A 12,177-nucleotide genomic window follows, 5' to 3' on the forward strand; every position below is an offset into this window, starting at 1 on the left:
GTGTCTCAAGGCATTGTGAGTCACTCTGCGATGTGTTTGTGCCTGGATGTTGGTTACTTTTACTGCTAAATTAATGTTTGATATGAACAAAGAAAGGTATGCGGCGCGTCAAATCATAAGAGATTCATTTTTGAATGGACCTTGATATTATAAAACCCTATGAAGCATATTTGTTCAGATTTTACAATCTGATTGTCATATTCAGTTTTCAGTTTTAATACCTATTATTATTATTATTATTATTACTCACTGGGAGGAGATTATGTGTTAGGTTGTGCGTGTGCGTCTGTCTGTCTGTCCACAGCTAATCTCACATACTACTGGTTGTTTTACAGTAAACAACCTGAGCTTCACCTGCAGTGATCCCTGCAGTACTTGTGGGTACCCATAGAACCCATTTGCTGACGTGCTGACGTGCTTACGGTAAGCGTATTGCCTCATTTCCGGTTGCCTGTCTTTCTGTGTGCTGCTGTGTTCTGTAGCTGCTCTAGCACATCCAGGGCAATATAGTTCTATACTCTTCATTACAGCGGATAATTACCCGCTACATTTATATCTACACTAGTTCTGCTTAAGCACTCACACCTCACTCCTCTTTAGAGACTTAACCACACATTTTCAGCTCGGCTAACGCTAGCTGGGCTATCGTATCGTAGCATAACAGTAGCTTAGCAGTAGCTTAGCCGTTAGCGATGGCTTCTCCTCTCTCCTGTTCTCTCTCCTTCTCCTGCTCTCTCCTGCTCTCTCTCTCTCTCTCTCTCCTGCTCTCTCCTGCTCTCCTGTTCTCTCTCTCTCTCCTGCTCTCCTGCTCTCTCCTGCTCTCTCTCCTGCTCTCTCTCTCTCTCCTGCTCTCCTGTTCTCTCTCTCTCTCCTGCTCTCTCTCCTGCTCTCCTGCTCTCTCCTGCTCTCCTGTTCTCTCTCTTTCTCCTGCTCTCTCCTGCTCTCTCCTGCTCTCTCTCTCTCTCTCTCTCTCTCTCTCTCCTGCTCTCTCCTGCTCTCCTGTTCTCTCTCCCTCTCCTGCTCTCTCCTGCTCTCCTGTTCTCTCTCTCTCTCTCTCTCTCTCTCTCTCCTGCTCTCTCTCCTGCTCTCCTGCTCTCTCCTGCTCTCCTGTTCTCTCTCTTTCTCCTGCTCTCTCCTGCTCTCCTGTTCTCTCTCTCTCTCTCTCTCTCTCTCCTGCTCTCTCCTGCTCTCTCTCTCTCTCTCTCTCTCTCTCTCTCCTGCTCTCTCTCCTGCTCTCCTGTTCTCTCTCCCTCTCCTGCTCTCTCCTGCTCTCCTGTTCTCTCTCTCTCTCTCTCTCTCTCTCTCTCCTGCTCTCTCTCCTGCTCTCCTGCTCTCTCCTGCTCTCCTGTTCTCTCTCTTTCTCCTGCTCTCTCCTGCTCTCTCCTGCTCTCTCTCTCTCTCTCTCTCTCTCTCCTGCTCTCTCCTGCTCTCCTGTTCTCTCTCTCTCTCCTGCTCTCTCTCCTGCTCTCCTGCTCTCTCTCTCTCTCTCTCTCTCTCTCTCTCCTGCTCTCTCTCCTGCTCTCCTGTTCTCTCTCCTTCTCCTGCTCTCTCCTGCTCTCTCTCTCTCTCTCTCTCCTTCTCCTGCTCTCTCCTGCTCTCCTGTTCTCTCTCCCTCTCCTGCTCTCTCCTGCTCTCCTGTTCTCTCTCTCTCTCCTTCTCCTGCTCTCTCCTGCTCTCCTGTTCTCTCCCCTGCTCTCCTGTTCTCTCTCCTGCTCTCCTGTTCTCTCTCTCTCTCCTGCTCTCCTGTTCTCTCTCCTGCTCTCCTGTTCTCTCTCTCTCTCCTTCTCCTGCTCTCTCCTGCTCTCCTGTTCTCTCTCTCTCTCCTTCTCCTGCTCTCTCCTGCTCTCCTGTTCTCTCTCCTGCTCTCCTGTTCTCTCTCCTTCTCCTGCTCTCCCCTGCTCTCCTGTTCTCTCTCCCTCTCCTGCTCTCCCCTGCTCTGTGTGTCTTATGTTTAGTTATTCCTCTGCCTCCTTTAGTGATAATGGTACATGTATTAGGTGTAGTGCATTCGCTGCATTGGAGGCGAGGGTTAGCGAGTTAGAAGCCCGGTTCTGCACTTTAGCTTCAGCTTCTTCTGTAGTTAGCCAGCCCCTAGCCGGTGCAGACCGGCCAAGCTTAGCTTCTGCTAGCCGTCCCCCGGCAACCCCCGAGCAGCCGGGAGGCTGGGTGACTGTCCGAAGGACGCATAGTCGTACCCTGAAGCCCACGGTTAACCACCAACCACTTCACGTTTCTAACAGATATTCCCCACTCAGCGACACACCCGCTGAGAAACCAACTCTGGTTATCGGCAGCTCCATTTTGCGGAACGTGAAGTTAGCGAAGTCAGCTGCCATAGTTAATTGCATCCCGGGGGCCAGAGCGGGCGACATTGAATCTGTTTTGAAACTGCTGGCTAAGGATAAACGTAAATACAGTAAGATTGTTATTCACGTCGGCGGTAATGACACCCGGTTACGTCGATCGGAGGTCACTAAAGTTAATGTCCAATCGGTGTGTGCATATGCAAAAACAATGTCGGACTCCGTAGTTTTCTCTGGTCCCCTCCCCAATTTGACCAGTGACGACATGTATAGCCGCATGAAGTCATTCCACAGCTGGCTGTCGTGGTGGTGTCCAGCAAACGATGTGGGCTTCATTGACAATTGGAACCCTTTCTGGGGAATTCCTGGTCTGATTAGGAGAGACGGCATTCATCCTACTTTGGATGGTGCGGCTCTCTTATCCAGAAATCTGACCAAGATTGTTGGTGGAACAAATCCATGACAAACCAGAGGTCATTCCATGACAAACCAGAGGTCCTTCCATGACAAACCAGAGGTCATTCCAGGACAAACCAGAGGTCATTCCAGGACAAACCAGGGGTCATTCCATGACAAACCAGAGGTCATTCCAGGACAAACCAGAGGTCATTCCAGGACAAACCAGGGGTCATTCCATGACAAACCAGAGGTCATTCCATGACAAACCAGAGGTCATTCCAGGACAAACCAGGGGTCATTCCAGGACAAACCAGAGGTCATTCCAGGACAAACCAGGGGTCATTCCATGACAAACCAGGGGTCATTCCATGACAAACCAGAGGTCATTCCAGGACAAACCAGGGGTCATTCCAGGACAAACCAGAGGTCATTCCAGGACAAACCAGAGGTCATTCCAGGACAAACCAGGGGTCATTCCATGACAAACCAGGGGTCATTCCAGGACAAACCAGAGGTCATTCCAGGACAAACCAGGGGTCATTCCATGACAAACCAGAGGTCATTCCAGGACAAACCAGGGGTCATTCCAGGACAAACCAGAGGTCATTCCAGGACAAACCAGGGGTCATTCCATGACAAACCAGAGGTCATTCCATGACAAACCAGAGGTCATTCCAGGACAAACCAGAGGTCATTCCATGACAAACCAGAGGTCATTCCATGACAAACCAGAGGTCATTCCATGACAAACCAGAGGTCATTCCAGGACGCAGAGCTGTAGTCTTACACACTTCTCTGCGCTTCCATTAGAGCAGTTACCCACCCATAGCTTAACCCCAAACCTAACTGAGACTGTGTCTGCCCCACCTAAATTAATGAAATCAAAAGTAAACAGAAGAGGAGTTAAACATAACAATCTAATAAAATCTAACACTAGCACTGCAATAAAGCAACAAAACAGGAGAATTAAATGTGGACTCTTAAATATCAGATCTCTGTCATCTAAAGCTCTACTAGTAAATGATTTAATATCAGATAATCACATTGATTTATTTTGTCTTACTGAAACCTGGCTGTGTCATGAAGAATATGTCAGCCTAAACGAATCCACTCCCCCGAGTCATATTAATACTCACATTCCTCGAGACACCGGCCGAGGAGGTGGAGTTGCAGCCATCTTCGACTCAAGCCTATTAATAAACCCTAAAACTAAACTAAATTATAACTCATTTGAAAGCCTTGTTCTTAGTCTTTCACACCCAACCTGGAAAGCACTACAGCCAATTTTATTTGTTATAGTGTACCGCGCTCCAGGCCCATATTCTGAATTTCTATCTGAATTCTCAGAGTTTCTATCAAGCCTAGTCCTGAAAACAGATAAAGTCATTATAGTAGGTGATTTTAATATTCATGTGGACGTTGATAATGATAGCCTCAGTACTGCGTTTATCTCTTTATTAGATTCAATTGGTTTCTCGCAGAACGTGCATAAACCCACTCACCGCTTTAACCACACCCTCGACCTTGTTATGTCATATGGCGTTGAAATTGAACATTTAATTGTTTTTCCACAGAACTCTCTTTTATCAGACCATTATTTAATCACTTTTGAATTCTTATTACTAGACTATACACCATCAGATAAAAGTGTGTACACTAGATGTCTATCCGATAGTGTTGTAGCTAAATTTAAGGAAGTGATTCCATCAGCATTAAATTCAATACCATGTCTCAATATAACAGAGGGCTCGTATGCTAACTTTAGCCCTACCCAAATTGATCATCTTGTAGATAGTGCTACAGACTCACTGCGAGTCACACTTGATTCTGTTGCCCCTCTAAAAAAGAAGTTAGTAAAACAAAGGAAGTCAGCTCCATGGTATAACCCTCAAACACGCAAACTAAAGCAAGCATCGAGGAAACTGGAAAGGATATGGCGTTCCACCAAACAGGAAGAATCTCATTTAGTCTGGCAAGATAGTCTTAAAACATATAGGAAGGCTCTCTGTGATGCCAGAGCAGCCCATTACTCATCATTAATAGAGAAAAATAAGAACAACCCCAGGTTTTTATTCAACACTGTAGTCAGGCTGACAGAAAGTCACAGCTCTATTGAGCCATGTATTCCTACAACCCTCAGTAGTAGTGACTTCATGAGTTTCTTTAATGATAAAATCATAACTATTAGAGACAAAATTAATCACCTCCTACCGTCAACTGGTACCAATTTATCCTCAAACTTAGGAACCTTAGAAACAGCTGTACAACCTGATATATATTTAGACTGCTTTTCTCATATCGATCTCCACAAATTAACCTCACTGATCTCCTCATCTAAATCATCTACCTGTCTCCTAGACCCCATCCCAACTAGACTGCTTAAAGAAGTTTTACCTCTAGTTAGCACCTCTTTACTGGATATGGTCAATGTGTCTCTACTAACAGGCTATGTACCACAGTCCTTTAAAGTAGCTGTAATTAAACCTCTTCTTAAAAAGCCCACTCTTGATCCAGAGGTCCTAGCCAACTATAGACCTATATCTAACCTTCCCTTTACCTCCAAAATACTCGAGAAAGTAGTTGCCAGTCAGCTGTGTGACTTTCTACAGAACAACCATTTATTGGAGGATTATCAGTCAGGATTTAGAGTGCACCATAGCACAGAGACAGCACTAGTGAAAATTACAAATGACCTTCTAATGGCATCAGACAAAGGACTTGTCTCTGTACTTGTCTTGCTAGATCTCAGTGCTGCTTTCGACACCATTGACCATGACATCCTATTACAAAGACTGGAACATTTAATTGGCATTAAAGGAACTGCACTAAGTTGGTTTAAGTCCTATTTATCAGATCGATCTCAGTTTGTACATGTCAACGATGAGTCCTCCATGTACGCCAAAGTTAGTCACGGAGTTCCACAGGGTTCTGTACTTGGACCAATTCTATTTACCTTATATATGCTTCCCTTAGGCAATGTTATTAGAAAACACTCCATAAACTTTCATTGTTATGCAGATGATACCCAATTATATCTATCAATCAAGCCAGACGAAACAAACCAGTTAACTAAACTTCAAGCATGCCTTAAGGACATAAAAACCTGGATGACCTGCAATTTCCTGATGTTAAACTCAGACAAAACTGAAGTTATTGTACTTGGCCCTGAGCACCTCCGAAACAAATTATCTAATGATATAGTTACTTTAGATGGCATTGCCCTGGCCTCCAGCACCACCGTAAGGAATCTGGGAGTTGTCTTCGACCAGGATATGTCCTTTAACTCTCACATAAAACAAACCTCACGGACTGCCTTCTTTCATCTACGTAACATTGCGAAGATCAGGCACATCCTGTGTCAAAACTGTTACCTCTAGACTCGATTACTGCAATTCCTTATTATCAGGCTGCTCCAATAAGTCTCTTAAGACTCTCCAGTTGATCCAGAATGCTGCAGCACGTGTACTGACTAGAACTAGAACTAGAGATCATATTACGCCTGTATTAGCTTCTCTACACTGGCTGCCTGTAAAATCCAGAATAGATTTTAAAATCGTCCTCCTCACCTACAAAGCGCTAAACGGTCAGGCCCCATCATATCTTAAAGAGCTCATAGTACCCTACTACCCCACTAGAGCACTGCGCTCACAGAATGCAGGGTTACTTGAGGTTCCTAGAGTCTCCAAACGTAGAATGGGAGCCAGAGCCTTCAGCTATCAAGCTCCTCTTCTCTGGAACCAGCTCCCAGTTTCAGTCCGGGAGGCAGACACCGTCTCTACATTTAAGAGTAGGCTAAAGACTTTCCTCTTTGATAACGCTTATACTTAAGCTGCTATAGGCATAGACTGCCGGGGGACTTCCTATGACACACTGTCATAAGGAACTTCCTATGACACACTGAGCTCCCCTCTCCTTCTGTATATACTCATGTCCCATGTCCATGTTGTTACTAACTTCATTCCTTCCCGGGAGTCCTTGTGCCTCCTTGTCTCGCAGCTAACCGTGGAGCGGGGTCACACCTGGAGCGAGGTTATACCTGGAGCATGGGTACACTTGGAGCAGGGTTTCACCTGGATCTTGGTGGTCTCCGGTATTGTGGCTGCATCTGCTGCCGCGTCGGTGCCTGCTTGACACCAACTGCTACCATCCCTAATTAACTACGTCTGTACGAGGGACTACCAATGCTAACGAGGGATTTCCAACACCTAGTGACAATGTGGCAGCCTGGAGAATAACACTTCTCAATCACTGCCAAAGACATCAAGAGCTCCCAGCAAGCATGCTGATGCTGCAGGAACCAATGCACGGGCATCGATCGCAGGGACGTCCCACACCAACACACATGGACGTACTGAGGAGAGATGCTGGACAGTGCTGGCTTTCCGATAGTTGTATTATCACTCTTTCCATCCACCACTATTGGTTTTGTGTTATCAGTCCTACTTGTATTAGCTATTACAGCTGCTAGACTGCTATTGTGGCTGCTTCTCTCTCTCTCTCTCTCTCTCTCTCTCTCTCTCTCTCTCTCTCTCTCTCTCTATCTATCTATCTATCCCCCCAGCCGGTCTCGGCAGATGGCCGCCCGCCCTGAGCCCGGTTCTGCTCCAGGTTTCTTCCCAGTAATCGGGGAGTTGTTCCTGGCCACAGTGCGCTTGGTGGATCCTGTTGGGTCTCTAAACTCTGGTGTACGGTCATAGACCTGCTCTATATATAAAGCGTCTTGAGATAACTTCTGTTGTGATTTGACGCTATACAAAAATAAATTGATTTGATTTGATTTGACCCATCAGCCTAATATTTTTTGTGCTCATTTATGACTCTATACTCAAGGACCTCTCGTGGTTGCGGTAATTCACACTTTTGGGAAAACCTATTTCATTGACTGTTTTATACCGTCATTGACTGTTGACTCCTCTTAACTGGCCGGTAGGGGCCACAACTGATCAACAACTGGATTTGCACCACTAGGTAAGCCGCAAACGTCGATCCAGTAGTATTCCCGATCTATTTTCCCATCAACACTGACGCATATGATCGTGGCTCAATGGGGCAGCGCGGCGTTCGGTGCAGAGGGAAAGGTCAGCAGAGAAGTTAACTATTTGCAGTAAATGCACAGTGCTGGTTACAGTCTGACCATGAATAAACACTGCAGAAACGCTCCTGAATACCTCTAGACGTTCCTGTGTCTTGCTCCCCAGCTATACAGGGCAAAAGTGAAGAGGGAATATGTGGGGTTACAAACAGCCTGAGAGCAGCATGCAGATAAATCTATTGATTCAGGGCCTTTTCATCGGGCATCAACCTCATGTTTCGGGGCATACTGCTGAATAAATAAACTTGACATGTAAAGATTCAGATCACGGTTACACCCGTGAGAGGAGGGCCTGCACAGAGCTGGCACAGACAGGAACATATAGATTAAAATAAGAGCATGTCTGTTGCGTGAGACATGCGAGTGAAAAACACATCTATTAGACAATCATGGTTGGTATTCACTGAATCAAGTAGTGGTTGTTGTAGACACACATTGAATGGTCTTTTCTAGTTGCTTGTAACCTGCATTTACAACCTGCTGGTTATGTGTGAACTTCACTGCGTTTGTGTTTTTTGTGTGTGCATCACAAATATATTTGTGAACCTTATTTTGTTTTATGTGGATTCTTTTTTTTTTACATTTATATACAATAATAACTGTTTCTGTGTGCAGTAAAAAATATTTTCGTGGAGTCATTTATATATAAATCACAAAATACCTTTGTGATTCCTTCTTCGTGCATTCGTTAATATTGAGACTGATCTGTGTGCATGTGTGTGTGTGTGTGTGTGTGTGTGTGTGTGTGTGTGTGTGTGTGTGTGTGTGCATGCCGTGGGCGTGGCACCTCTCTCCCTGCTTCCTGATTGCTGTCCTGCCTCCTCACCTGCTCCAAACCACACACCTGCAATCACCTCATCATCCCTGCAGTGTATCTACCGCGGCTCTTCTTCCACTCATCGGCAGATTGTTGATTCAGCTTCAGTCTTCGTCTCCACTTCTGGGCCACTTGAATTGTGCGTTCAAGTTTACTTTCCTCGTGTTGGTTCTGACCTGCCTCTCTGTGCTGCAGGATCTCTGCTTACCTTTTACCTCGGCACGCTTCCAGCCAGCCAGCCACCACCTCCCTTCGTACTGCTACCCGCTCCAGCTGGAATCCTTCCCCCCACAACCAACTTCATTCCCTGCTTCCAGACAATAAACCTTCCTGTTTTGAGTCTGAGTCCTGCCTTTGGGTTCCCACTGTTGATTGTTAGACTTAGAGAATAATAGCTCTCCTTTAAATGTTCTAAAGAAACACAATAAAACACTTTTATAAAGGCTCTGCTTGTTCCTTCTACATGTCTGCAACTGATAACAGAAGAAAATGAGAGCAATCAATTCCCCTTAATTCCTCTTCCAACCTTAGTACATTTAAAGTTTCTGGATTCTGCTCCCAACTGATAACAGGAGATAAAGAGCTTTTGGAAGAAATAGTATATCCACCACCCTTCTTTCTCTCTTTGATCTCGCTCTCACTATTATTAACTAATAAAGCAAGAAGACCTTGAAAACTATATGAATAATGGAGTGAAGAACTTTCTATGAATGTCTGCAGGTAATTCAAGGTTTTAAAATCACTGCCAAAGACATCAAGAGCTCCCAGCAAGCATGCTGATGCTGCAGGAACCAATGCACGGGCATCGATCACAGGGACGTCCCACACCAATACACATGGACGTACTGAGGAGAGATGCTGGACAGTGCTGGCTTTCCGATAGTTGTATTATCACTCTTTCCATCCACCACTATTGGTTTTGTGTTATCAGCCCTACTTGTATTAGTTATTACAGCTGCTAGACTGCTATTGTGGCTGCTTCTATATCTCTCTCTCTCTATCTCTCTCTCTCGCTCTCTCACTCTATCTATCTATCCCCCCAGCCGGTCTCGGCAGATGGCCGCCCGCCCTGCGCCCGGTTCTGCTCCAGGTTTCTTCCCAGTAATCGGGGAGTTTTTCCTGGCCACAGTGCGCTTGGTGGATCCTGTTGGGTCTCTAAACTATGGTGTACGGTCATAGACCTGCTCTACATATAAAGCGTCTTGAGATAACTTCTGTTGTGATTTGACGCTATACAAAAATAAATTGATTTGATTTGATTTGATTTGATTTGATGTATCAAAGAAGATAAAGATTATGTGTATGGAGGAGGACTAATGACTCACGTGACCGATGATAACGAGTCACATGACTCACAACTGATGTGACTCAACTTTACTTTTAGTTTCACACGGGACACAAACAGCGGCCTCCTGGTTGAAAGTCTGGTGTTTATTTGACTCATCCACCTCCCCTGAACAGACTCTCATGCTATTAATACTACATCACTTGCTCCGACTGTCGAATAACGCCGCGGGTGGGTTTACATTGGAGTTAATGAAAGCCCAGTTCGTCACATGCTCACGCTAAAGGGCGCCTCCTTTCGTCGGTTTCTGATGCAGAGGGGCGCTGCCCAATCGGCGGTATTTGACAAGTTGGAAGAGAGAAGTTGGAAGTGAGACCGGGTTGGCTGTATTTGTGAACCTCCGGCCTGGTCTCAGACGTATAAATGAAATGGTAATTTGTAAGTCATTTTGTATGCATTTCACGCCGTGTAGTCTGTACTGACTGCAATGTGAATGCATCCATATGAATATGCTACAGTTGGAGTCACTATAGTGACGTAGAATAAAACGTCAGAAAGACACTTTATAGGTCCAACAAACACCGGTGTTCGTGTCCCAAAGTGTTGTTCAGTTATTTTGAAGTGACATTTCTGATGTGTTTTCCGTACTTATGTTAAGTTGTTTACGTACTTATTTTATTTAGTTTTTGTAATAAGCTCAACCATGACTTTTTCCTGAACCTAACCAAGTGGTTATGTTGCCTGAACCAAACTGTGGTAGTTTCACGGTAACAACGTGGCGTTAAATGACACATGAAACTCCTAAAATGTGTTACCATGACATGTGGAATGTCCTTAAACTGGCGTGCTATCTATACACTTTCCCACGAGATCAGGTTGAAACATCATTGTTCCTCGAAAAAATAGAAAAGACAAATCTTCTTACAGACAGACATGTTCCGCCCCAGTTGTCACGACGATTAAACTTTTTTGTTGTAGTAGATAAATCTGTTTTAACAGAATCAAAGTTTGACCTCGTTCATGATTTGGTAACATTTGTCTTTCAGAATAACAAAGATCCAAATAAAACTTCCACAAACATGAACAGTGAACCTGCCTCCTTGCTTACCTTCATACGTAAATGTTATTTTCAACACATTGACAAGTTAAAACTGAACTAATAAATGTTTTTAAGATTAATACTTTGCATTAACAATGGATGAAATGAGCCACAGAGAATTATCATCTGACTCTGCAGTTCCTCTCACGTCTACGGAGCTTTTCAGCATCTTTCAGCTCGTTGTTGTGGTTTCTTCTTCTCTGATTCTTCTCTCATAGCGTCATTTCCAGATGCAGTAGACAACAAAAAAGTTCTGATAAATCTTCATTGCTTCATCACTTTTGCACCAAAAGTAGTTTCGTCAAAAGGTACAAAAGCTTCAGTTCATAAAAGTTCACTGGCATATCCAAATTTATTATATTTTACTTGTGTAAAGTAATGACTTTTAATTCAGTTCCAAAATACATCATCCCATTTATTTGATATAAGTTGGTGGAAACATATTCAGTTTCTTTATGTGTGAAACGTTCTCTCACTAAGAACATCATATATCAGAGGAAGCTAAGTTGAGACTGACGAAATGATAAAATCTTATAACCCAAAAGACGACTGAAAATCAAAAGTCATGTCTCCATTTTCTTGCAGTAGGAGTTTCAGGCAGCACAGCGTGACTTCATAAAAAGTAAAACGTATAAAACTTCAGGCGGAAGCTGCCATAAAATGAAAGTGGAAAGAAATGCCATTGTGCTCTGATATCCTCCAGTAATACTGGATTCATCAGCATTAATGTGCTGATCTGTAGGGCTTAATATCAAGTCAAATTAAGTTAGAATATCGGCTATGTGGTATATTCACTGGAGGACACAATGTTTTCAAAGATAACTGTAAATCTTTGAAATAATGTACTAGAGTAGAGTAAGATAAAATATTTTTCATAATAAAGTTATACTTTAGGGTCGTTAGAGCCGGAGTTAAAGCTGCTGCATGACGACTCATTTTATCACCTGCCTTAACGTTGAGATGCTTCTCAAATGAACCTTCGTTCAACTTTTCCCTGAATGCTGTGAGTTCATTGGGTCTTCATTAGTGGAACATGAGTCCGAACTGAGATACCTGCAGACTAAGTGGCCTATAGGAACTTGGACCATGGTAAAACCGCCCTTTTTCAAAGGCGGCAGCGAAAAGCCGATCTGGGTCTGTCCGCGGCGGGCCGGTCGCCTCGCTGGAGTCTGAGCTGAAGGA

At 44.4% G+C, this 12,177-nt stretch overlaps 1 protein-coding gene across 1 annotated transcript; it reads left to right on the forward strand.

The window, feature by feature from the left end:
- Nucleotides 1-1,773: 1,773 nt before the first annotated feature.
- On the forward strand, nucleotides 1,774-4,762 carry LOC141772047 (uncharacterized; the record flags this gene model as incomplete). The annotated part of the gene is made up of 2 exons (XM_074642718.1): nucleotides 1,774-2,776; nucleotides 3,459-4,762. A coding segment is annotated over one exon (993 nt), but the record flags the coding sequence as incomplete, so codon positions are not given.
- Between the last annotated feature and the right edge of the window lie 7,415 nt (nucleotides 4,763-12,177).

The sequence above is a fragment of the Sebastes fasciatus genome, chromosome 8 (assembly GCF_043250625.1).
Source record: "Sebastes fasciatus isolate fSebFas1 chromosome 8, fSebFas1.pri, whole genome shotgun sequence".
Lineage (NCBI taxonomy): Eukaryota > Metazoa > Chordata > Actinopteri > Perciformes > Sebastidae > Sebastes > Sebastes fasciatus.